General features: G+C 50.2%; 1 protein-coding gene across 9 annotated transcripts in view; it reads right to left on the bottom strand.

Moving 5' to 3' along the window:
* The window catches only part of FRMD4A (FERM domain containing 4A), a 622,361-nt gene that overhangs the window by 47,204 nt on the left and 548,367 nt on the right, over positions 1–26,790 (bottom strand). For all 9 annotated transcript variants that reach the window (XM_047739601.1, XM_047739605.1, XM_047739603.1 and 6 more), the window contains exons 12-14: positions 16,465–16,541; positions 10,293–10,431; positions 4,189–4,330 (exon numbers count right to left, since the gene is read on the bottom strand). In XM_047739601.1, coding sequence (XP_047595557.1) covers positions 4,189–4,330; positions 10,293–10,431; positions 16,465–16,541 — 358 coding nt within the window. The remainder of the gene's footprint in view (positions 1–4,188; positions 4,331–10,292; positions 10,432–16,464; positions 16,542–26,790) is intronic.

Below are 26,790 nucleotides of genomic sequence, written 5' to 3'. Positions count from 1 at the left end.
GCAAAGTAGAACATGGGGTCTGGCAAATGTAATAAAAAGAGCGTTTAAAATCAGGGTGCTCCTGGGAAAGCAGTGCCTTGGCCATCTGTGGGAGCACATCACTCAGGAATTCTCAAGGAACAGTTAGGCAAAAGGACACTGAAGGACAAAAAGAACCAAGGGGGACACCAGCCAGCTGGGGAGCTATTTAAGCCAGCTGGATGTCCTCACCATGGGGGGCGGGGAAACCCTCCCTTCCAGGTGGGGCTGCAGAGGGCGTGCCCCAGGTGAGGGCAGCAGACGGAGGGCCAGCAATCAGCAGCCCCAGGGGGAGTGATGACCGGATTTGCGGACACTCGAGATTCCCTTTGTTAACTGATGGCCTCTATTCCTGCCTGTGGGGGATCTCTCCCTGCATGGTCTTTCTAAGTCACAGGAGGGAAACCTCCCCACGGACTCTCAGCCTCCGAGTAGCCTCCGGCTCCAGCTGGCAGGACTGGGCAGGGTTTGAGTGGCTGCCCGGTCTGGTCGCCTCCTACTTTCTGGGCTTCTCATCTCCTGGGGCTTTCCTCTTGCACTGCAGTGCAGCAGAGAGTGGGCGAGGAGAGAGTCCGGGGGGTCCGTGCCCACGGATGTTGCCCCAATAAAAGCTGGGACGGCAAGGTCTTCGGCTGCTTCCAACAACTTCCCAACAGCTCAGCCTGGGGCCCCGGAAGCGAAATTACCACCCATTTGAAAACCACTTTAATATTCTGGTATAAAGGGGCACCTGGGTGGCTCAGCGGGTTAAAGCCTCTGCCTTAGGCTCAGGTCATGATCCCAGGGTCCTGGGATCAAGCCCTGCATCAAGCTCTCTATCAGCAGGGAGCCTGCTCCCCTTCCTCTCTCTCTGCCTGCCTCTCTGCCTGCTTGCGATCTCTGTCAAATACACAAATAACATCTTAAAAAAATATTTTGGTATAAGGATGCTTTATTTGATATTATTCTATTATTCTATCAGGCTGGGGGCAGTCACAGATGGACTGCTTTCTAATCCTTTAGATGCCTGGATCTCACTGGCTGATGACTGACTGATGTCCGTTCTAGGTCAGGAGGCTTGGAGTTCCCAGGCGCAGCCGGGTCCGTGGCTCTGGTAGGTTACTGGCATGGTGCCCACAGAGGCTGACAGGAGTAGTCAGAGGAGACAGCCCAAGACATGGGTCTGGAAGCGGGGACCCCTGCGTTTTGTGCTCCTGAGCAACCCTGTCACCTTAGGCTTTTATTGCTCCCTCAGCAGGAAGAGGGGCTCAAGGTGTGGGCCCCAGACCAGCTGCACTGGCATCTCTTAGGGACTTGTTACCAAGGCCAATTCTCAGGCTCACCCCAGGCCCGCAGAGTCAGACACCCTGGGGCTGGAGCTCAGCTCTCTGTGTTTGAACCGCCCTCCAAGTGATTCTGATGCACCTAGAGTTTGAGAAGCCCCGGGCTGCAAGAACCCATTGTCCTTTGGGATAGAACCAGACCAAATTCAGAAAGTACCCAGATTTCCAAGTGGATATCCCACAGCAGGGAGGCAAACCTCACTGAGCCTCAAGGATAAGTTGGGCTCTTGTGTGGCTGGAGAAGGAGGACCGTGGGCAGATCAATCCAGACTCTAATCTCAGACTCTGCGCTTTGACGAGGGTTAGAAGTCTCTAGAGTACAAACACAGGGGTTGGTGCTGGCTCTGCCCTCCGCCACTCAGCAGGGGGCTGAGAGTGGCTATAACCCCAGGGGTCTGGGGCTTTGTAGGATACCCTCTTCAATACAAGACAGCAATGTTCTTTACAGTGCTCGCTGTAAACCTCAAGGCCTCAGAAGTAACGATCATTTGGCTCACTGTGCTAATGAAAACATGTTGAAGACTCTGAGGCAGGGAGGGGTATATGGTGAACCCCATGGTGACCTGGCAGAGGGAGATCTTATAAGCTTATATTGGTGGCTTCATTTGAGGAAAAGAATGCAATTATTACAATAGCCAAGGTATGGAGGCAATGTAAGGTCCGCTGATGGATGAATGGATAAAGATGATGTGGTGTATACACACGATGGAGTATTACTCAGCCACAAGAAAGAATGAGAGCCTGCCATTTCTGACAACATGGGTGGACTCGGGGGGTCCTATGCTAAACAAAGTCAGAAAAATGAATACCATATGATTTCACTTACATGTGAAATCTAAAAAACAAATGAACAAACAAAAAAGCAGAAACTGATCCAAAACTACGGAGAGCTGGTGGTCGCCAGAGGGGAGGGGGCGGGGAGAGGGGCAAAACAGGTGAAGGGGAGTGGGGGGGGGTCCAGGCTTCCAGTGGTGAAATCAGTACATCCCAGGGCTGAAATGGACAGCACGTGGAATATAGTCGATGCCATGGTACTAGTGTCGCAGGGTGGCAGATGGGAGCCACACCTGCGGGGAGCACAGCAGACCTCAGACCAATCACTACACTGTATGCCTGAAACTAACATTGTGTCACATTGTGTGTAATCTACACTTCAAGGTGAGAAAGCAAAGAATGCAAAATGCGTCATGTTCACAAAAACACATAGGCCCTCCCAAGGCCTCTGAACAGCATGCCCTGTGTGGGCCCCTGAGCTGAAGCTCCATGAGCCCCCCCCCGCACCCCAGCCCCAGTAAACGGGCCTCCTACTCCAGGCAGGGCATATCCTTCCCTTCATCCTCTGGGCCCACATCTCTTCCTGGCTTTGACTGCACTCAGCCAGCCTAGAAGCCACCTAAACCGCTTCAGGCTCTCCTCCTCCACGGGCTTTCCTCCTCCTCCTCCCTGCTGCTGTGTGCAGTCAGTAGACGTGATTCTAGGAAAGACCCTGGGGACCGACGGGTTTTTATTCTTATGAAGACATACTTTCCACTGCTCATGCTTGCTTGTTTATCTTTGGTGATATTTTCACTTCCATCCTTTTATAACTGTGGAAGTGCCAGGGGAAAAGAAAATGGAAAACTAGGAGAGAAACACAATACGGAAGGTGCAACAAAGAGGAAGTGCCGTGAGGGGTGGAAGAATCTAGACCAAGCCAAGGGAGGCAGGAGACGAGATCCGGGCAGGCAGGATGCCTCCGTGAATAAAGGTGCTATGGTTCTCATCCCGAATCTCATTACCAGGGGTGGAAGCGAGAGCAGTGGAGAAGGAAAGGCTTCGTGTGAAGGGCGGGGCCTCCCTAGACACCACCCCCCATGGGGTGGGGTCAAAGACGGAGGGATGTTCCAACAGTTATAGAACAAAGGTGACACTAAGGACATAATATTCAGAGGCAGCTCCTAGAATGCTAGAACAGGAAGGAATCTTAAGAAAAAAAAAGAAGAAGAAGAAGAAGAAGAAAGAGCAAACACTCTGGAAGATGAGGTTGGACAAAGACTTCTTGCTTCCTTTTCATGGCGCTGAGGCAAGGGTATACTTTCCCCAAGAACAATCAGCCTTTGATGGTGTAGCCTGGGGACTGACCTGCATTAGTTACTTTCTAACATTTCTAAACAATGATGGCCTCCCTCCCTCTTCCTGGGGTCCTCAAACCTTGCCTTCCTTCCTCTCACTAAAGCGAAAGGCATCCCTATTCTGGACATCTGCCCCATCTGAATCCTCAGAACTCATCCATCCCTCGCACACCCATGACAGAATGACTTGCTGGGGGCTCTTACTGCTCTCCCTGCTACACCGCATTTGGTGACCGCAAGACTCTCTGGGCCAAAGGCCAAGAGTTTCTGTACCTTCTAGGGTCCTGAAGAGTTCTCCTGAGAATACGATGCAGTGTTGCTCTGCATCAGGAGCCCGCCTTAGCCCCTCCTCCATCTAACTCTTCTTTAAGGACACACAAATGAACACACCCCACCCTATCCTTGGACTTGACATTCCTGACCCTCACCCATCAGAAAGCTCTGGGGGGCGCCTGAGGAGAGGAACGGGGCCAACAGTCGTTCCCACACAGCAGGGTTCTGCTGCTTCTTATTCTCCTCCACCCTTTGGCACTTTTGGCAGTTTTCTCAGATGCCTATTTGGCTCAGAAACTTGGTCTCACAACCGGAGCCAGCTCCTGGCAAGCCTGCCAAGCTGTGCCCTCAGCGGCAGCCGCTCCCCAGTCTTCCCCGGAGCCACTGTGGGGTGGGAGTCCTGTGTCGGCAACAGCATCTCCCACGTTCCCCACTCGGCGGCTCTCCAACAAGAGCTGGCTTACCTGACGACAGGAGGCTCCCGCTGCTGCCACTGATGATCTTCCCTTTGCTCCCCATGTTGGCCAGCTTGGAGGTCTTCAGCGTGCCCGTCTCGGTGAGGTCAATAGCGATCTCGCTCAGGCTCCGTGCGGCATGGATTTTAGACTAGAGTGGAAAAGACAGCCGGGTTACAAAGAGGTGTTCACTTGGGAGACAGAAAGGTTATTGCTCGTGGGCTTGTCTTCCTGAGATTTAGCAAATGGACTAACGGCCTGGCTTGTAGCATTTTTAGGTGTGTGTTCCCGGACCCCATCCCTCATGCTGAAACTCTCTGCAGGGCCTGTGGCTCTAGAGTGTAGACACTGATGCGTTTTTCAAGCTATTCTACAGGCTCTGCCATGCCGAGAACAGGGGCTTTGGTGGCAGATGGACCGCATCAGAGTCCTGGTTTGGGGAAAGTCCCTTGATCTCACTGAGCCTCATTATTCCCAACTATAAAATGGGAAAAAAACACTACCTACCACTGAAGGTTCTGTTAGGGTCAAAGGAAGTCAGGCTTCGGAAGGGCTCCCCTATGCCGCCCCCCCCACCCCAGGACACAGCTCTCAATAAATAGCAATGATCATAGTTTATGTTTAAAGGAGAAAAAAAATTTTCAGCTTTATGAATGACAGAAGATGTATGTGAAACAGATTTGTGAAGTTCCAGTATATTCTGAGGGGATTTCAACTCCTTACAGTGTTAGCCACATGGCCATGAAATGTTCAGAGGGCTGGCAAGTGATCCTGCTCCAGACGTACAAGGAACATGTCTACAGTGTAGAAGCTGCTGGAACAACTGCTCCCATGGACACTCAGGTCCTGCCAATAAGTGACCGACACCGTGCTCTGCTTCTATTTTGATACCTAACTGTGCTCTCCAAAGTCTTCAGATTCTACTTAAAGCTCCACTCCATTTATCCTGCTTATTAATTGGCCTGCCTTGGCTAAGAATAACATCGGGCTGGATTAATTAGAAAAGTCCTCTGTTACCACAATCATATTCCTAAAAGTGTTAGTTTTTCACAAAGCTACCTTTTTAGTTACTTGCCCTCGGTAGATGAAAATGGGTTTACATTTCCTACACGTGTTTGATGTTTGTTTGGGTTTTTTTTCCTCCCTTTAAGAAATCAATTTTTGTGATCGTGCTTAAGGCAATAGGCTTTCCCCACAGCATGAACTTAATGAAAACCACCGTAAATGCTAGTACCACCCATACATTTGCTGAGCTGTCTTTCCGTGGCCACTGGCTATAGCCCGAATACCAATGGAACCAGGTGACGTCCAAAACTGAGGTTTTCAGTCCCTTCATGTGTGTTCATCCAACCATCCCCCACCACAGCCCTGTGTGTGAGACCAAGTCTGTCCCCCACACAGGAGAAGCCAGCAAAGGGCAGATATGGGGGGCATGGCATGGTGGGTAGATGCAGCCCGTTCTTCCTTACTGACGTCCTCTGCCCAGGTGCCCTGTGCTGCCCAGCAGAGGCTCTCTGAACCCCCATGGCTTTGCCCTTCCTCTGGTCTCCACACTGATGAAGGATCAGGTCTTCCGACAGCTGAGCACTTTCTTGTTGTTGTAAGAGTGTCTGAGGGACTGAGGAAACATGCAATGTTTTTGCTTGTTTTGTTCTCCAGGTATGCATGTCATCCCATTGGTCCTTCCTTGACTGATGTCTCCTTTCTGACCTCGACTCTGAATGTCCCTGCACTCAGATCCAGGTCACTTTCCTCAGGTCAGGGCCTACTTGCTCAGGATATAAGCCGGGCCACCAGGGACCCCGCAGTGCTCTGGCTGGGGGTGGCGGCGGGGGGGGGGGGGGGGGGGGGAGGGGTACAGGAAGAAGCAGGAAGTGCCTTTCATTTCACAAATAAAGCACAGGACCTCAGGCCCAGCTGGTTGAGCTTCACCCTCTGAGCAAGCAGAGGGAGCACACCCATTCCTTTCTGTAGCACTCCTCTTCACCAACGCCCACACTTGAATAAAAGGAGCTGTCGCTTGTAGCTACTTAATGACTCATGGAGACACAGAACAACTCAGTGTGGTGGGGAGGCGTCCAGGCTTTGAAGTCAGAAAGATCTGGACTGGAATCTTGGCTCTGGCCAGTTCACCACTGTTTGGCCATGACCTTCAGCCTGTCTGATACTCAGATGCCTGTCTGTAAAATGGGAGCTCTTAAAACTCACATGGCAGAGTTGTGGTAAGGACTAATTTAGATAATACATGGAAAAGCTACTGGAATTGAACTAGGAAAAGATCCAAATCAGGGCCTGGAAGTAATTTGCTAAAATGAGGTGAGATTGATGGCTCAACCTGGGGGCTCTCCCTAATCACATGGAAGACATGCCCCTCCCCCCACAACCTTCACTCCCACCACAGATGGATCCGAGAGGCAAAAACCCAAATATGGAAAAGGGACCAAGAGATACCCTTCCCAAGAGAGACTGGATTCTTAGAAACTTTAGGAAATTACTAGCTTCTCTCCAAATGGAAATAAGACAATGACCCAAAAGACCCAGTGCAAAGAGCAATGCTAAGAGGAGTGAGTACAGACGGGGAGAGTCAAGCCTTTGGGACAACCTAAAAGACCCTCCAACATTCTGAGCTCTGTGTTTTGAGGGGCTTGCCCTACTGAGTTTTAATACTGTCACCCGATTGCACTGTTCCCTACCATGCTGTCACTCTGGCTCTCATCTAGGTGGAATGAGGAAGATGGATAAGAAAAAAAAAAAAAAAAGAAACTACTGAGAAGAAGGAAAGATGTCTGGACTGGAGGCCAACTTGAGAAGTCCCCACTCTGAGTTCAGAAGAGAGGCATCTAAGGTTTACTCTCCACAATTCCAGCTTTCAAATATTTTCCCCCCAAGTCAACAAGACAGTCCTCGGCTCTGGGCTTCAGAGGTTGCTAGGATGCTTGGGGTCAGGAAATACAAGTTGCCAGTTGTAACTGGTGCCTGTACAGCCCCCTTCATTCTGCAAGGAAACCAACCAATAGGGGCTCTTTCCATTCTGTCTTTGGTGATGAAAGGTGTGGTATGTGTGTGTGTGTCTGTATGTGTGAATGAGAGGGAGAAAGAGAGAGAGAGAGACTGAGAGCTGTTCTTACAGGATTTAGACAAGGTTCCTGAAAGAGGAAAATGCCTGAGTACCAGGGAAGAACCCGAGACTGCTCGGCCCCCCCACCCCCGCTGACTCAGACCACTAGACCGCACTTGTCTCTAGGGCTGATAAGCATCACTTGGGAGGCCCGGGCCCTGCCAATGCACTTCAGAGAATGGAATGGCTGGCATGGCCCGGGGCAGCGGGGTGTGAAGCAACGGCCCATATGCCAGCCAGCACCGGTTGCTCAGAAATATTTTGCAGCTCGTCCCAGGCCTGTCGGCCATCACTCAGCAGAGGTCATTCTGCCCACCAGAGATGGATCACATCACCTTTGTACAGAGAACGACATTCCAGAAGCGAAAGGTGTAACGTACTTCCTAAGGGGAATTTTCTCCTCTCTGACTTCATTTGGGAAGCTTTAACCTTTATGCAAGAACTTAACCTTTATGCAAGTGTTGGCCAGGGAACAGTATGGTGGATGAATGCTGATAATAAAAGACAGCACATATCTCAAGCGATTTCACACACACTATGTCACCGGGCCAGTCAATAATTTCTGCATTTCCTTTCTTGTTCTCTAATTGGGGAAGCTAAGCAGGAGCAACGGAGACTTGCCTAGGCTCACAGAACTGGAAACAGAGTTCCTGGGCTTCCATGTGGGACAGTTTGTTCCCCCTTGCCACTGTGGATTGCAGAATGTGTTCTCACGAGAAACGCAAGGGCTCTGGAGTGTCTGAGCATTCAGAGCTTACTGGGGGAAAATTCTCCTGCTTCTGGGTGTATATTTCCTTCGGTCCCCCAGGGGTCACTGAGAAGGACAGCTGAAATTTCCCTATTGCTATGGGCACATGTTTGGTCTTTTAAAAGGCACTTCCTGTTAATAAATGATCTTTGATAATTACTTTTTGAAGTTGATCAGAGGGCTACCCTCTAAGCCTGGTCGGTAAGGCTTCTTCAACTACAGAGTAAAACCTTCTTCAAAAATGGGGAAGAAAGGGGCGCCTGGGTGGCTCAGCGGGTTAAGCCCCAGCTCAGGTCATGATCTCAGGGTCCTGGTCATGATCTCAGGGTCCTGGGATTGAGCCCCACATCGGGCTCTCTGCTCAGCAGAGAACCTGCTTCCTCCTCTCTCTCTGCCTGCCTCTCTGCCTGCTTGTGATCTCTCTCTGTCAAATAAATAAATAAAATCTTTAAAAAAAAAATGGGGAAGAAAGAAGGCCCTGTTAATGGGCCTCTTGTGTTACCCAAGAGACCCTCAGTGCAAAGAACGAGTCTGGCAGTGGAAGTGGAAGATCTCAAACCACTAATGCATTAAGCTAAGGGTGAGATACACTTTGTCTTCTCCTTTCAAAATTGTGCTAACAGTGTGTGGGGGGTCTGCCCACAGGAGGAACTGGCAGTGGGGTTCAGGAGGGCTGCCAAGGTCTCTACCCCTTACCACCCATTCCCAAACAATGCAGAGGTTGGAGTCTGCATTTTAAGGTTTGGACCTCCAACTCCAGAGACCCGAGGGCAAAATGCTGACACCCACCCACCGTCTCAATCTAAAGCATGAGTCAAAACGCTTTGGCCCTGTTTCTTTTGATCTAATCAGGCTTCAAATCCCTGTGCCAATGTCCATCATCACCAGGAAAGCTGTGGAATGCTCCCATTATGCCTAACAACAAGCCTACCCCCCCACTCTGTGCCCATTCACAGAAAATGACCAAAAAAGGGGTCAGGAAGAAGACTTAGCAGAGGAGAAAAACGTGTTACAAAGAAGAAAGTGACAGCTACACAGGAAGGGCTCGGATTTGAAACTGAATTATGAGTTGAAAGATTGTTTCCTTTTCTCCTATTTTCATACTATCTTTCTCCTTCCTCCCACTAGATGCCAAGGTCTCTTCTTCCCTCCCCTTCCCAAGCCAGGGAAAGAGCAACTCCATCCAGACAGAAAATAAGGCAGAAGAAGAAGTCATAAGTATCCAAGAGGGGACAGATCTGATGAATCTCAGGCCCAGTCAAGCCAGGGTCCGGCCCCCTCCTCACCTCCCGAGAGCCCACATGATGGGACAAAATCTCCTAGGGGCCAATGCCAGTTTCCTCCATGGCTCTGCAACCCCTCCTCCCCAAGCCAGCAGGATCCTGGGAAAGGGGCAAGACCCATCCCAATAGGGCTCTTCAGCAGAGAGCTCTCGAAGGAGAACAGCTCGTAGGGGGAAGGCAAGGCAGCACAGCAGACAGGGGCTGGAGGAAGAGGGGGCCGAGTGTTGACAGAAGCCCTGTGTGAACCAAGGAGACGTCATTCTCCCACCTGCCGGGAAATGCACCTGTGTGTCTGCACAGGGGCTGGGTCAGATCTCCCTTGGAGGATGACTGTTTACCAAGGCCTGAGGCTCTAGGCCTACCTTAGGGAAGCAGGGCTGGGTGGTGCTGGTGCTGTTTTGTTTTAAATGTTTCCAGTTCTGACTTAAAAAAAAAAAAAAAAAAAAAATGGAGGTGGCAGTTGGAAAAGCCTGAAGCACTTTCACAGCAATTATCCTAAACAGTTAGATGGTGTCTATTAATTGCAAACGGTTGCTTTTTTTTTTTTCTCCTCTCAAAAAGAAAACAATATGCCACTGTTTAAATACCATAAAGGGGTTGACGGCTTGTTCCCGGGAGAAGTTCCTAAGGTTCAGAAGCACGCTCTGAATTCCTCAAAAGGGCTCTACCTGTCTACAGGAAATGGTTCAAGAGGCTGCAACCATGGCTGGGCCCAAGCCCCCTAATCAAGGCGCGTGGAACGTGCCCCCGGGAAGAGCTGTCCTCTTCCTCCCTCCCATAACTGAAAGGCAAGTCCACACCTGCACACGTCTCAGGGCGAGGGACACAAGGCCACCCCCACCCACCTAATTCCCAATCCCTCAAATAGGAAACAGGGGCCTTAGGGTGCCCTCAGGCAGGCCAGCGGTGTGATGAAAGGGCTAGTCATTACGGAGTCCCTCCCAGTCCCTGGAGAAGGACTTACCTTACTCTGCTTTCTGTCCAGATAGAACTGGTGTTGGCTAATGGCCATAGCCCAGATGGACTTGATCAAAGCTGGACATGCGTACCACGTATGCACCGCAATGCCACTGTGTCCAAACGTCCTCCTCGTCACTGAAGCCCTGGGACAGCAAGAATCACAAGGTTCAACCATGTCGATGATGCAGGACTCCAGGGACCAGTTGACAGCTTTTACTGAGAACCCAAGAGATCTAAAAGCCCTTGCATAAATGGACAGAGGAGCGTACACACATGCAAATACGCAAATACACACACACACACACTTAGGGAAACTAGCTGGAAAAGGCTATCTCTTTAATTGTTTAATAAAAATTGCATTTTAACCATTCATCAGTCAATGGACATTTGGGCTCTTTCCACAATTTGGCTCTTGTGGACACTGCCACTATAAACATTGGGGTACATGGGTCCCTTCAAATCAGCATTTTTGTGTCCTTGGGATAAGTAGCTAGCAGTGCATTTGCTGGATCACAGGGTAGATCTATTTTTAGCTTTTTAAGGAACCTCCATACTATTCCAGAGTGGCTGTACCAGTTTTCATTCCCACCAACAGTATAAGAGGGTTCCCCTTTCTCCATATCCTCACCAATACCTATGTTTCCGGAGTTGTTAATTTTAGGTATCCTGACAGGTGTGATGTAATATCTCATTGTGGTTCTGATTTACATCTCACTGATGAGCGATGGGGAGCATCTTTTCATGTGTCCGTTGGCCATCTGGGATGTCTGCTTTGGAAAAGTGTCTATTCATGTCTTCTGCCCATTTCTTAACTGGATTATTTGGTTATATTTCTTTATATATTTCAGAAACTAACCATTTATCTGATATGTTGTTTGCAAATATATTCTCCCATTCCTTCAGTTGCCTTTCACTTTTGTTGATTATTTCCTTCACTGTGCTTTAGTTTTTTATTTTGATGAGGTTCCAATAGTTCCTTTTTGCTTTTCTCTTGGCTCCTTATATAATGGAGAATTGCTTGGTGATTTAAAAAAAAAAAAGAAATCTTGCCATTTGCAACAGTGCGGATGGAACCAGAGTGTATTATGCTAAGTGAGGTAAGTCAGAGAAAGACAAAAATCATATGACTTCACTCAATGTGGAATTTAAGAAACAAAACAGATGAAGAGAGGGGAAGGGAGGGAAAAATAAGATAAAACAGAGAGGGAAGCAATCCATTAAGAGGCTCTAAGAGTAGAGAACAATCGGAGGGTTGCTGGAAGGGAGCTGGGTAAGGGGGTGGGCTATAAGGGTGATGGGCATTAAGGAGGGCTCTTGGGATAAACCCCGGGTATTGCGTGTGGGTCATAAAATCACTGGATTCTGCTCCTGAAACCAGTGCTGCACTCAATGCTAGCTTGAATTTAAACTGAAAAAATTCTATTTCGGGTGTATGAGAGGATTTGATACACATACACATAGTGAAATGATTATTACTCTCAAGGTAATGAACATAGATCATGACTTCATTTATCTGTCTCCAGAGCCCCTGAGATCTACTCTTTGTTCATTTCCAGGATTCAGTACAGCATCATTAACTACAGTCCCCATGCTGTAGCTTAGCTCTGTGGGCTTATTCATCCTGTATAACCACAACTTTGTACGTCTGACCAACATCCCCTCGTTTCCTCTCTTCCCCGGCCCAGGTAACCACCCTTCTACATATTTGATTTTTGAGAGTCTACATATGCATGAGATCATGCGGTTCTTTTTTTTTTTTGCCCCGTGTCTGGCTTATTTCACTTCACATAATGTCATCCATGTTATTCCACATGGCTGCCAAAGGCAGGATGGCCTCCTTTCTTATGGGTGAATAATACTCCATTGTATATACACACATCACCATGTCTTTATCTGCTCATCCCTCTGTGAACACTCAGGTTGTTTCCATATTTTGGCTATCATGAATAATGCTATTCTTTTTATTTACTGGCTCCTTAGGGTTCAGAATTTGTCCAAGCCTCTGTCTTGTCTGGGATAAGATGGGTCATTCAAGGTCACTGGACAGTCCTTTCTGAGCTTTAGCTCCTGGCACTGGGCCAAGACAAACTTCAGAAACAGGAAAAGCCTTTGACAATGTCCTTTATTAAGCAGGCAATACTGCCTATGGTGAAGGATAAGTAAATTCTGTTCTAATCACCAAGGCCACAGCCTGTGGGACATCCCGAGGGAGTCCGGACTTCTCACACTGCTCTCAGTGTTCCTTGAAAGAGCTGGTTATCAATTTCAAATTCAGTCAGCTGGCAGGCTGGGTATAAAGAGAGAGCGATGGTAGAAAGCAGTGTAGCCCATCTTCCACATTATCCCACCAACACACACACATTTATGGAGCAGGTAAGGCATAAATCTGGGGTACACAGAGGCAATCAGATGGTAACAAGTGGGAAATGTGGGTCCCAACATAATTTGCCACATCCATGGTGTTGGGGGAAAAAATAGTGACAGGATCATGCTTTCTGCAAATGAAATTGGAGAATGCGTTTGCATGCGTGCATGTGTGTGTGTGCACACACACACACACGCTCACATGCGCACAGGGCAAGGTGCTCGGGTGGGGCCTGGGTATCTGATGTGAACATCAGGAGAGAAGAGTGTTCTCAGGTTTAAGATATCTAATTTATTTATTTTTTACTTCATTTATTTGTTTGACAGAGAAAGCTCACAAGTAGGCAGAGAGGCAGGCAGAGAGAGAGGGGGAAGCAGGTTCCCTGCTGAGCAGAGAGCCCGATGTGGGGCTTGATCCCAGGACCCTGAGATCATGACCTGAGCCGAAAGCAGAGGCTCAACCCACTGAGCCACCCAGGTGCCCCTAAGATATCTAATTTAGAAGAAACTCTCAAATAATCGTTTTTTTAATGACACATTTTCCCTGGAAGAAAATCTAGAGCTGTTCCCATGATTTTATCTTGGTGGCTAAAGACCAAAAAGAGGGTCTTCTTCAGACCCACTTTTAGGGAAAAACTCAAATCTGGTGGCTCATTACTGCTACTGATTCTAGGCACAGTAATTCCTCACTTGAGTTAAAAGGAGAAAACGCCAGCTCTGAGAGAGAACACAGTTGAAGATAATGGGGAAGGAGCCAGCAAGAGTCAGGAGCAGCAGCCCCACAGGTCTTTGGACAAGTAAAAAGAAACTGATCAGAGCTCCCACGTTGGCTTCTACACCCATGGCGGCTCCTGGGAGGAAGTGTTATCTTTTCTCCCTGAAAAGCAGAATTAGAAAGGAAAGTAAGGAGTGTCTGGGTGGCTCAGTGGGTTAAAGCCTCTTACTTCAGGTCAGGTCATGATCCCAGGGTCCTGGGATGGAGCCCCGCATCGGGTTCCCTGCTCAGGAGGGAGCCTGTTTCCTGCCTCTCTGCCTACCTGTGATCTCTGTTAAATAAATAAAGAAAATCCTTTAAAAAAATAAAAGAAATGGAAAGTAACTGGGAGTGTGTCTGAGTGAGAGCATGAGTGGGTAGAGGCCAGGTGCTTGGCCTGTAAGGAAGGCAAGGGAGGAAGGGTTCAGGGGCTGGCCAGGTCTGGAAGGTTCTGCTGGAAACCATACCAGACACTGAGTCTTCTCCTGCTCCATTAGTAATTTATCTCTTCTCCACATCTTTCCCTTCAGGCTCTTCCCAGCCCACCAACTTCTGTTTTGCCTAAACCTTAGAAACGGAGGATTTGCCAAGCCCAGGGAACCACAGAATCCGTGTGGGTATAGAGTTAAGGGGTCTAAGGTTACCTTCTATGGTCCCACCTGGGACTGGCAATCAAGGACGCACCCTCTGTCTGGGCTGATGCCCCGTCCCTACTGTGTCCCACCGGTGGCCCCTTTAGGACAGGATCCTGTTCCTACTTGCTCTCCCATCACTCTGGTTGAGACCCCCTTTCCTGGCTGGGACCACCCCAACGTAGAGTCAACCAGACTCGTCTTCCCTGCTCCAAACAAACCGGGCAACAGCCGTGGGCACGGTGGTTATTGGAAGGAGCACCCTGCGGCCGTGGGAAGAGCGCTTGCTTGCTGACGCAGGAGGGGAAACTCTCAGGGCAGAGCAGATGCACTGTGCCAGCAGCAGCCCGGTGCACACACGGAAAAGCCATCTTTAAAGCATCAGGGCAGACACCGTCCTGGCCTCCCTCCCTGCCCGCCTTGCCTCTAGGCTGACAGAGGGCTGCTTTCCTGGGGGAGAGGTGATCACACTCCGTGCGCTGCCAGCCTCCGGCACCTCCCTCCTCTCTTCTGACACCGCCCAATGAAGCCTTCATCCCCCTCAAGGGCCGACCTTCAGCTTGCAATCCTAGTCATGCTTTGGGGTTCAGCTCAGAATCTCTCCTCCTCAGGAACTGCCCCGACCAGTCCGGCTGCTGGCCACCTTCAGTATTTATGGCCCGTGCCACCCGGCCCCACACTCGGGCCCCAGTGTGTTGTGCTAAACACAGCAGGGATGCCGGTAGTTTGTGGAGCCAGGCTCCCTGGGTTGAAATCCTTCTTGGACCACTTGGCCAGCTTTTTACAACCTAGAGCAGGTGACTTTGGTTCTTGTGTGCCTCAGTTTCCCCACATGTAGAACAGGAAGCTAGCAGTACCTCCTCCTTGTCCTGAGGCACAGCTCCTTAGATGACCCAGTCCCCGGGTTTCATCCTGTCAGGCAACCCCTTTCTACCTCTGACTCACTGGGCATCTCACTCTTGTCACAAAGAACTTTTCCCTCCCCTTGCGCTTCTGAGACTGGTCTGGTTCAGTTCGCCTGCAAAAGCCTGGCTGGAGTATTATTCTCAGCGTCTGTCTCACCCCCACAGGACCCTGCACAGATGGCTTCCTGCTCTGCAGAGGCAGCCTCTCCAGCCCGAGACACCCCCAAGGATCCCAAGAAATGCTGCTCAAGTCGTTCCTCTGCTAATGTCGCTGCCTTCATCTGATTGTGCAGACTGGATCTCCACCACGTTCTGCACCTGCTGGCTGTGTGGGAACCGAGGGGCGTGGGCCGAGCCTTTCCCCTCCGCGGAGTGGCTGTGTCATGCAGATTACATGGCAGGGCAGGGTGGCCTGTCAGCTCTGCTGGGTTATCGCTGGCGGCAGGAGCAGAGACACTGCCCCAGCTCAGCCCTCTGACTGGGGCGCCAGCATCCTGTTCTGAGAGCTCTCTGGGAGGCAAAGAGGCTTGTTTGGGCTGCTCAGAGGCCATGTGTGAGGGCGGCTGAGGCCACCTTCTCTTTGGCAGGCCAAGGCTGGGGCATCCATGGTACCTAAATGTCCTGTTGGCCCCTCCGTAAAGTCTGACTTTTCACCATCTTCCTAGGGCTACTTCCTAGTAAATCCTCTCTGGACCTCCTGAAAGCAATTTATCCTTAGGTGTCAGGCCCATTGTCAGGGGATTTTGCTGCTGTTTCTGAGCTGCCTCTAAGTCTAGGACTGCCGGCAGACAAAGAGAGGAAAAGCAGCCAGTATGTGCCGCCCGAGAACCTTCCACTCAGGGCTTGCTGCATTCCAAACTGGGACCCTATTGTTTGGCATCTGACTTAGCACAGCTTTTTACGCGAGTGCTCCCTGCAACACAATGTGAGGTGAGGAGAAAAAGAACTCTCTCGCTTTCAACACCCACCCATAACACTAACCCCCGAAAATCACAGCTCGGGGAACCAAACAAGCTCACACTTTAGGTATAGCTTCCTTTCCATGCCAACTGTTCTCCCTGAAACATTCTCAGAAGCTCTGACAAGCTGTCCTTCAGACTCTCCTCTGGCACAGGCTCCCAAAAAGGACTCAGGCCACCACCCGCTCAAGTGCCATCCATCCACCCTAAAACGTCCCAGCATGCCAAGACACCACACACGAACACCGAACACGTGTAGCTTGAGGAGATGATCTCAGAATTGCCAATTCCTCTCATGCACACAGGCGTGCAAGCGCACGTGCACACACACACACACATACTCCCGCGCACATGCAAAGCACACTTGGACCCACAGCATCTATTGACATATTTAGTACAAAACAAAGCTTCACTGTCAGATTGGAGGGCACTCCCCATGGGCAACCGCTCTCTCCCCGCTCTCCTTTCCCCAAGATGAACAATGACAGCATGAAAATAATAATACAAATAACATGCCGGCTGGGCCACACACTCCCAGCAGAAAAGCACTTTCCTGGCTTACCTGCGGGGGTCATGAACTTCCACGGAAAACTTCTTCTCTCTGAAATACAGGTTTTCCAACTGCCTCCATTGGAATATCTGGACAGAAAACAATGCGGTTTACGTTCAGGAGTGCTTGGCTCAGGGCTCTCCTCCTCGCTTTGCTGCTTAACTTCTACAGCTGGCAGCTTCCTTATCAAAGCAGAGACCGCACAGTTGTTTGCAAGTCCTCCGCCTCTCGGTGCAGAGAGAGAGAGAGAGAGAGAGACACACACACACACACACACACACGCGCGCGCTGCTCTCCAATTCAAAACCCGGCAACGTGGGTGTGGATTTTCCTGCAGGTTTCTTAACGGGAACAAAACAAGTTCTTTGCAAGTTGTTCCCCTCTGCTTTGCCTTTGTTGCTTTACCCAAGACCGTGCCCAGCTCCGCGGACTTTTCCCTCCAAAGACCGGGCGAGCGGGGGCAAGCGGGGGCGCTAGCAGGGCGAGCTGCGGAGCGGAGCGGAGAGCAGGGGCGCGCTCAGAGGGGAGCGGGAGCCATCTGCGAGCAGCGCTGAACTGAGCTTCCTCCCTCCAGTGCTGAAATGGGAAGGCGGTCAAATTCCCAGCCTCCCATCGGGACTCCACTTCCTGCCCACTAATGTGTAAGAGCTTGGACTCGCCCAGGCGATCTGGCTCGGGAAGCTTCCCCGAGAAGGGCGGGGGCTGCTGGAACCTTATTTCGGGGCAGGCAACTCGAGATATCAATAGGAGCTTGTCAAAGCCCCTGCTTCTTTGCGCAGCACAAAGCAAATCCAGAGTCCGGCAGCCGGCGGGACGCTGCCGCCAGGGGCTGGCTGCCATCAGAGAGGGGGAGGTCGAAATGAGGCCGTTTTGCGAAGTGGGAGGGAGCGAGTTCCTCCCACTGCCCAATGCGTGCCCTCGGGGTTCTGGTGGGCACTCCTCCTTGCACGAGGGAGCCTGTTAACAAGAAACTGCAGGGTCTGGGAGTGATTAGAGCAGCAGTTCCGGGGGGGGGGGGGGGCGCGCGTCCTTTCATTGGAAGAAAAAGAAAGTTACTTAACCCTCTGGAAAATGTCAAAAGAGGTTAAAGTTATGTGCATACACATTTGTATTTCTATTCTTTATGCTTCTGTTTGATGCATTCCGCAGCCCCTTCTAAGCACCTAGAATTTGAGTTGATTTTGCCCAAAGTAGGGTAAAACAGGAATCCTGTGCTTCCTCCTCATCTTGGGAGCCGCTGATGCCTCCCTGGGGTCTTCTCTTATGCATTGCATTGAGGCATGTGCTTTTTAGGGTCTCCTCCTAGCCTCCCCCACAACCCAGTCCTCTCGGCTGGGGCTCCTGACACTCCCTGACCTACTCCCATTTTTGCCTCCTAGAGATGGGATAGTGATTTCCCTGTGCCCTGTCAACCCTCCCCTTCCAGACCCAGACACGCCCACTAGTCAGGTCTTGGCCAAAGGACTCCACCCCTTCGTGGAACTGGGCTGGAAGAAAACCTGCTCCAAGAACGGCTGCATTCTTTTCTTTTCACGACCTGCTCTGCAGCATGTGACAATTATTTTGTCTGCGTAATAGGAAGGAGGTCATCTACTCTTACGACTCTTTGGTCCACAGTTCAAAGACCATTTTGTTCTGAAGCCCAAGGAAAACTGTACTTCTCTTTTTCCTTTAGTGCTGATCCCAAGCAAGCGGGTAGAGAGACATTCTCAAAGCAAGCAAGTGACCCAAAGCCCTACCTTGGCTCAGACAGCTGTGCGTGAGGTCACAGATGAAAGTTCACCTGAGCAGAGTCCATTACTCAAGTCACAGATCTGAGTCTCATGCTCCTGTTGGATGCTCTGCTAAGCTCAATCCCTCAATGAAATACCTTAAGTTCCTCTCTGACCAACCCCCTCCCCTGCTGTTAGATATTTATAGACATTCCACCTGAACTTTGCCAGACACAAAAACGCCCAATCTAACAGACCCCAGACACTGACCTCCTAGACCGGAGGTAGTAAGTCCATTGGATGCAGCGGCCAGGCACGCACGCCCTGGGGTCCGACTGCATCTGGGTGAATGCAGGGTCCATGTATCCACGTTGTTTGACCTTAGGCAAGCGACAGCATCTCCTCCAGCCTGTTTCCCCATCGATAAAAGGGCAATAATACCCTTCTAAGGTAGAAGCAACAGATCCTCAACATGCTATCAGCACAAAGGAAGCGCTCCAAGGACTTAGATCTTAGTGTGATCCCTAATTGTTCTTACCAAATCCTGGCAAATAACAGAAACACCAAAATAATTTTTTAAATTTCCGAACTCAAGAGCTGACATCAGGGTTTAAGAAAAAGAAAATGTGATTATTCGCATGCTGGAAATCCTCGACTGAAGTGTGTAGAATTACTCCCCTGACCCCTTCCCCCGTCCCTCTCTGAAAAATGCTGTGGATGGCAGCTGGCTATCCTCTCAGCGGGACCCTTAGCCCCGCGCCGCACCCATCTTGGCTATGACCGGCTTCACGGGTGTGTGCCAATGTGCTCAGCAGAGCCCCGCACTTGGTTTGGTGTTCTGCTGTTTCCCTCCCACTAAGTTTTGATCAAGTAGCCCCACAAATTCTATCATTGGTCCCAGTCTTTGGTCCTGGCTGGTGCTCAGGTCACAGGCTCAGTGCCTGGCTGGGCCGCACTTAGGGTCAGGTGCTTTCTCTGAATTTGATGGGTGGACCTCCAGGGCTTTCTCCTCCTGATCACAAGGAAAGAAAACAAACCTGGCACTTTGGAATACCTCACCTGGGCTTTTGTGTGAAGCCCTTCCCGCCAGGTGGAGGACCTGAGCAAGGAGAGCCCTGGCTCAGAGGGCTTGGCTCCCCGGTACCTCCTCCGTCCTGCTCCTCGAAAAGTGGAAGGCAAGCCGAGCCTCAGCTGTGGTCCCTGGCGGCCTGGCTCCTAGCATCTCTCTAGGAGGCTCTGTGCTTGTAGACATTTTCTAATAAGGGACAGGGCACGGGCTCTCCTTCAGGTCTGCTCTAAGCAGGGAGCTCGTCTGCAAATCAAACACTGGGAAGGGAGGGTGAGAGTAAGGTGAATGAACGGACAGTTTTTTAGGACAGAATTCCACTGGGGCATTAGCAGGGTCCCAGAACAGAAGAAGAGGAGGTGCTCATGGGGGAACACAAGCCTGATCCTTTTCGCCTCATGCAGGGGGTACTAGGAAGGCTGGGGGCCCCCCGGGTACAAAGGCAGCTCATATCTCTGCACTTCCCCCGACCTCCCTGAGCATGCAGGCAGCTGCTAGCCACTAGGGCCTTCACCCCTTGCTGGAAAGGCACAGTCCCTTCCTAGAGGGCTAGGCTCTTCTGTCCCCAGGCCCCTGTGCCCCAGAGCTCAGAGGCCCAGCCTGCTCCAGAGAGTTCTCCACTCTGCAGCTGACAGTTCAAGCAGAGAGCAAACAGAAGCTTCTCGAGCTTGCCTCCTCTCTGTTAACAGGGTCCACGGGGCACCGTTGTGCTGGTTTTGGAGGCGGCCCCAGGTCATCCATGTCATTTCAGAGAGCCTCCCTGGCTTGCTGCAGCTGTCCTAACCCAGCTCCCAGCTAGAGCCATCAATGAGCTTTGTGAGTCCACACAAAAATGCACACACAGAGACGATCATCACCGCCCGGCTATTCCCTTATGATTTTGTATGACTTAGGCCCATGAAGTTAATTAAAAGCTAACCTACTGGTTTATCAATAATTAAAGGATTTATTAATTAATACCTATTAAATCAGGCCTTTCTAATGCACCTGGGCATCTTTAAAGCTCTGCAAACATCGCTTCTTTGATCTTCTAGCACCCCCCTGAGGAGAACCAGTGGGAAATTTTCTTCTGGGGGAAAGTGAGGCCCAGAGAGATTAAGGGGCGCTGCCTAAGGCCACACAGCGAGTCAGGGAAGGAACCAGAAGCAGGAATCAAGGGCACCTGGCCCATTACTCTACGCTTCTGTCCACATGGGCCCACCAATTAGTGGGAACAGCTCTTACTTACTAATGGCTGGTTAACTTTATGAGTGGAATTATTTTTACAAATGAGCAACAATGGGACTGTCAGGAGGAAGTATAAAACCAAGTCTTGTGCGTCCTACCCAGTGGCTTTTCTTTCCTGTTTTGCTGTACATGATAACAAATACTACTTCTTTATCCTCTTAGAGACCTGGATTCCTCTGGTTTCCTATACAGCAAAGCCTCGCTGCGTTGCAGCGGCTCATGACGGACTACCAACCAACAAGAACCAGGAGTAAGAACGGCCTTAATCATGGGGGCCTGCCTTGAAAACAAAGACTTGGAGAAACTGTCCATGTCATTGACATGGTGTCTGTCACCCTTGAGGGGACCACGGTGGGTACCAGACCTGGTTTGCAGTTTTTGCCCCAGACAGGTGACTCCCAAGTGATGACAGATCCTCCACTCTCACCTTCTAATGTAGAGAACAGGAGCGGAGAGACATTTATCCACGGAGAGCAAACAAGAGCGGCTAATACATACCACCTTTGAGCCCTTATACTGGGTCCCCTATAAACAGTTCATGAGCAGACCTGGATACTGGATCCTATTAGCAAGTCTGTTGGAATCCCACATCCTGTGTATCACTGAAGGTTGGCGCAGAAAACAGCTACTGCCCGCCCCCCCTGCCCCCACAAGCCCTGTTCCTTGTGGGTGGGGGAAGGCATGGCAGGGCCAAGTGTTTATGGAGTGCCGGAACAGCACATGGGTGGTGGACGAGCTCTTGCGATGATGGGACATAAAGGCCTGACAGGAAGCTCGTTTTAATGGCTCTGATTCTTGACCAGGACTTCAGGGAGCCTGTCTTCCTCCTGTCCCTGAGGCTGAGTCACCAAGCCTCTTAATGACCTCTGAGTTAACTTCCTGCTTCTACTGGGGTGAGAGGGGGGCACTGGACAAAAATTCCAGCAGCCATCTGCTCCCATGTCCTCCTTCCACAGATAAAGCAAGCCCAGTGGAGAGAGGTCAGGGGCCAGGCAGAGGCCTGGAAGACTCATCCTGGGACTGGGTTGTCCTGGGCTCTAACACACCGGGAAGACCTGATCATGAGCAGGAACCACACTGTTGCGAGCCGATGGGTAAGGAAATGATCCCTTCTTCAAGGGCAGCGTCAAGATCCCGCATGCTTTCCAAGCATCAGCAAAGAGTTCTCTTACAAAAAGAGGGAGACTCGCAGCCAGGAATAATCTCCGAGCTCAGAATGAAACAAACAAACTAGACAACTCACTTCCTTGTTTCATTTCTGCTCTGTTCACCTTCTAGGAGGAGGGCTGTCCCTTACAACTTGGTGGGCTCACACCATCTACCAGGGTTTGTTTGTGTGTCTTAATTGCATAAGGATTCAATATATTTTACTTTATGCTTAAAGAAGAGAGCAGAGGCCCTGGGCTTTTAGGCCATCTCTTATCTTTACCCCCACTCCCATCTTCCAAGAAGGGGGTGTCTCCTTTGTGCCAACCCACGCTAATAGGAAAGAGAAAGAACATGATGCCTAATGGGTGTTTGTATTTCTCAGGAGCTCACAATCTAGTTGGGAAGAGAAGCCAGACAAGGAGTAGACTGTAGAGCAAGGACACAGCAATTAGCTTTCTGATGGAAAGCAAAATTGTCTACAGTTTCTAGCTTAGACTTCTCAAACTCTCCAGAGGCTCTGTGCTACCTTATTCAGATAGGGTTCATGCTCCTGCCTCACATAATCAATCATGGCCATCATTTATTCTCCACTGGTTCAGTGTATCATTTTTAGGGGCGAGAACTCTGGCTTGGAAGTTGAGAGGCTTTGTGATAGTCCTGACTCTCTGGGTCCCTCTCCATCCTAGCTGCCTTTACCATAAAACGGAGGGTGTGTGTGTGCACGCACAGGGACATTCCTAGATCTTATGCACGGGCTAGAGGTCAGCACTGTAAATCCAGGGAGTGTCACAGGGCTACTCCTTGGAATTTAAAAATAAAGTTGCTTGTCTTAAACACTTCCTACTTCTGAATAACACAGACTACAAGATGGTTTTCAAAGCCACATTGTCTACCACTCACTGGCTGTGGATTCTGGTGATGTCATTTCTTTGGGTCTTAGATTTCTCATCTTTGAAATACGACTAATAAGTTGTTTTTTTTTTTCCATAGAGCTGTTGTATTAATGTATTAATATATATATACTATATACAGCCAAAAGCTGTGCCCGGTACCCAGCACTCAAAAAATACTAGCTATCATTATGTGCTCTCCGTTCCATCATTTACACACCAGTGTTATTCTTCATGTCAAAATACAGTTCTGAACACATAGTAGCCCAAAGTACAGGTTATGTAATTTTTTTTTTTTTTTAAAGAGATGGCTAACATGGTAACATGGGCCTTCTAAAAATTGTTTTGTCTTACTTGGATTTTTCCAATGCAATCATTGGCCTAACCCGGGCTCTTGTTCATTGGCTTTCGGTTGGTGTTTGCTATATTCTCTTTGGGATCCTTGGTTCCAGTTATCCAGCCAATTCCTAGGTCCACTACAATTCTGACCAGAGTCAGCTTGACCTGTTATCTCAAAACATTCACCCTGGGAAGAAGGCATCTTACCATAATCCGGCTCAGTAGTACGTGGAACGGACTATGTTGGGAACCAAATCAGGCCCTCCAACATAATAAACTAGGTCCACAGATAATGAGCTTAGGAAGTGAAGAGGAGTATGGCCTTTGTTACCTGCACTGAAGGAGGGCTCCTTGACCTCTCTCTTCTTCTGAGAGGGCCACATATCCAGCAAGGAAAACAATGGCTAATTTTTCTCAGTAGACGTAATGGAATCAAGATGTCCCCCAGCTGGCTGCCTACTCCTCACTGTCAGACTCCACAAGCTCTGAACTGATTTAGTTAATTCAGTGACAGATGCCCAGAGCGCCAGGCCTTGACCCTTTAATGGATGACCTCTTTTTAACCCATCAGAAACCTCTTAGCTTCCTTTGGCTTAAGAGTCATTACTCAGGGCAGAGAGAGAAAGAGGGTCAACAAGTACTTAACAGGCCCAGAAAAACAGGCCACTTTTTCCTCCACTGGACTACACTGCCTTTTATTTTTCTCCCTGGGCAGGGGGGAGCATCTCTATTATCTTCTTGTGTGTACTTTGGTCTTTCTTCTAGAAAGACCTTACCAGAAATCTCTGGCAAATGTAGAAGCTTTAAAGAGAAGCTCAAAGTGTTTTTCCTTCTTATCCTTGGCCTCATGATGTCCTTTCTTCCCTCCTCAGAGTGTGCTTCTGGGGGATGCTGCAGGGTTAGTGTTGAATGGAGAAGTTGGCCAGTGATTCTTGATATCTGGGTCTAGATTTGCTGTCTTTCTCTCTCTCTCTTATCTTAAGCAATGAGCACTATAGCCCAGTTTTGTGTGGGTCAACCTGAGCTCCAGGCTTTCCTTTAAAAAACCTTCAAGGCTTGGGGTTGGGGCGGGGGTGAGGGGAATGGGTTAAGCCGGAGACGGAAACGAAGGAGCGTGCTTGTCGCAATGAGGACACGGTGATGTAGGTTAGTGCTAGCTTACTAGATGGTACACCTGAAACTAATACTACACTTATGAAATGAAAATAAAAACTTAAAAAAACAATCCTTCAATGCTAATCACACCTGCCCCGACTTTTCAATGGGAAGCCTCATGCAGGGAATTAATGCGACATCTGGCACATCTGGAGGGAAAATGACGAACATCTTCACCTGCAATGGCAAAGACCTCTGTTTGGATAGCCGTGAAGGGTTTTTGGTTGCTCTGGGGGCAAACCTGTGTTTCTCTCTTGGGGGCGGGGAGAGGGGCTGGCCGTCCTCAGTACTCTTATGCCTGGTGGCTCTGTCCAGAGGTGTGTCCTCACAGTAACCCCTGATTTCGCAGGTGGAAACCACTGGACTCCATGAAGATGGGGACAGGATGGAGAACAGGTTGGCAAGCACTTCTCCATGGAAAGAAAGGTAGACTCTCACAATTAGAACCCTGTTTAATTAAGCTAAAAAAAGAAAAAAAAAAAAGCTTAAATGACAGTCCTCTACCTTTAAAAAAAATTAGTAAGGCAGCCAAGGGCTCTTTGGGAATAATTAAGAGCAGCTCGTGTGCACCTTTAGCACACCTCAGGCTTCCAGAGTTGGCCAATCCCCCGGGAGGGGGAAGGTCTTGCAGACTTCCGTTTTTGTGGGCTCCAGGAGGGAAGCGGCCGGCGGCAGAGACCCCAGGTGTGAGCTCCGAGCCCTTCTGGCTGGAAGCATCCCAGAGCGGCAGCTGAGCAGGCACCGGACCAGGGCTTGGCAGGCTGCTTTCCGAGGCAGGCTACAGCTGAGAACACTTGTGGTCTTACAGTGGGGACTGCAGCCATCGGAGGTCGGCGACTGCCCCGCTCCAGCTGCTGGAGGGTCCGGCCCCTCCCCTGGACAGAGGCATGGAGGGGCCCCGGCTGAGCTGCCAGCCCTGTTTGCTGGAGCAGTTTTGTTTCTGTGCCTCCGTGTTCTTTCCCAGAAAGGAGGAGGAGAGGTGGTTTCCTAGAGGTGAGGACTTCGACTCTAGATTTTCTCTTTCCAGAAGGACTGGTCCTATTTTATAAAAAAAAATTTTTATCTCCTCTTCCTTAGATTCTGAAGTGGGCAGGTCAGTTTGGGGAACTATGCGTTTAGGGGAGGTGGGGGGAGCCAAGGAGGAAACAGACACTTGGACTCAGCAGCCAGCTCTCCCTGGGGCTTTCCCAGCCCCCAGCCTGCTCTCTGGGACATTCTCGTGAGTACTTCTGCCAAAGCAAGGACCATCCTGTATCACAATGGTCTTTTTTCCCCTCAAATGTCTTCTCTACCAGGCTGTAAGCCTCCTGAAAGAAACTTCCTGGCACCTAACACAGTGCCCGAGGCTTATCAGGCACTCAACAACAGTCTGTCGGGATGGTGAAGTTTTTAAAGTAGGTATTACGGCAATGGAAGCTCAGAGAGGTTAAGTCACTTTCTCAAAGTCACACAGGTACTAAATGATGGGAGCTAGGATCTGAACCACACTGTGAAGAACTGAAGGGTTGGATGTACACATCCGCTTACAAGTAGAGCTCAACGGGAAGGCATATGGCAACAGGGAAGTGGCAGTGAGGGCCAGCCCCAAGAGCCACAACCCAGGAACCACAGCCCTTCCCCCTTCCTGGCAATCCTGCCTGAGCTCAACTCTATTCCACAGGCAACCGGGGACATCTAGGGTCGCAAGCTGGACCTCGCCAGACCTGAAGGAACCCCCACAACTCATTCTGCCTACAAACTGTCTGAAGTCAGCTGGAGGCTCCTTGTGAGGCTCCCCGCCCCCATCGTAGTGTCTTCTACCCCACCCGGAGGCGCCCACGTGGAGCCCCAGAGAGCCGGGTCTGAGGGCCTCATGACCGCGTTCTGGCTGTGCCAGCATTTGGGGTTCAACAGTCTCACACTTTCAGGAAGGTGAGATTAGCCTGGGTTTCCCTTTAGAATCACACTAAGTAAAAACACAATCTCACAGAACTCCCTGAATATCATATGGCTCAGCAGAAATGAGCTGCTAAGGTCCCCCCAAGACAAAGGGAAGGTTACTGGAATCAACAAATAGGGTTTCCCAGCAGAGGTTTCTTGCCTGAGAAAGAAAAGGCATCCAGACCCGCCCACTTGGCTCATGGCCCCGTAGGAGTTCAGTGACACACCCCACATGTCCCAGGACCGTTAGCTTTTTGGGTCCTTTTGGTCCAAGAGACAGAAGAATAAAATCGAGGGATGGTCCAGATGGAAGGAACTCCTTATGCTTTCATCTTCCCATCAATAAGCCTAACATGTGAAAACGCTGGTGCCTCCCTCCTCCCTTCCTCTTGCTTCTAATGGGCTCCTTCTCACTGGAGTCCTCAAACCCTGCCTTGCAGGGGTGACGTGCTTGTCCTGATGTCCACGAGGCCAGTGCAGGTGGACACGTCCCCATGACTGGCGGTGGGACACAACACGCTAATGCTCGGCTCTGCTTTCACTCGCTGAGCAGCTGTTTATGGAGAAGCTATCATGAGTCAGGCACTGGGCTAGGCAGCACACAGGCAGTACTGGGGAGAAAAAAGAAAAAAATCTCTACATTTTTCTGAGGGGGGAGGTGGGCAAATAAAACTACACAGTAAGGAAGGCAGAGCAAAACAGGTTCCAACGATGAAGAGAAAGACGATAGGATGGGAGCTAGTAAGGTGGTTGGGGGAAGGCATCACTGAACCACCACTGGAGTCCTTTCAGAAGGAATCTAGGGTGGGGGAGTCATTTGCCCTAGGAGAGGATATGGTGAACACAAAGGCCCACGGGCACCACTGGTGGGGGCGGGTGT

Source organism: Lutra lutra, chromosome 8, assembly GCF_902655055.1.
Source record: "Lutra lutra chromosome 8, mLutLut1.2, whole genome shotgun sequence".
NCBI lineage: Eukaryota > Metazoa > Chordata > Mammalia > Carnivora > Mustelidae > Lutra > Lutra lutra.
This window is presented reverse-complemented; position numbering and strand designations above follow the sequence as displayed.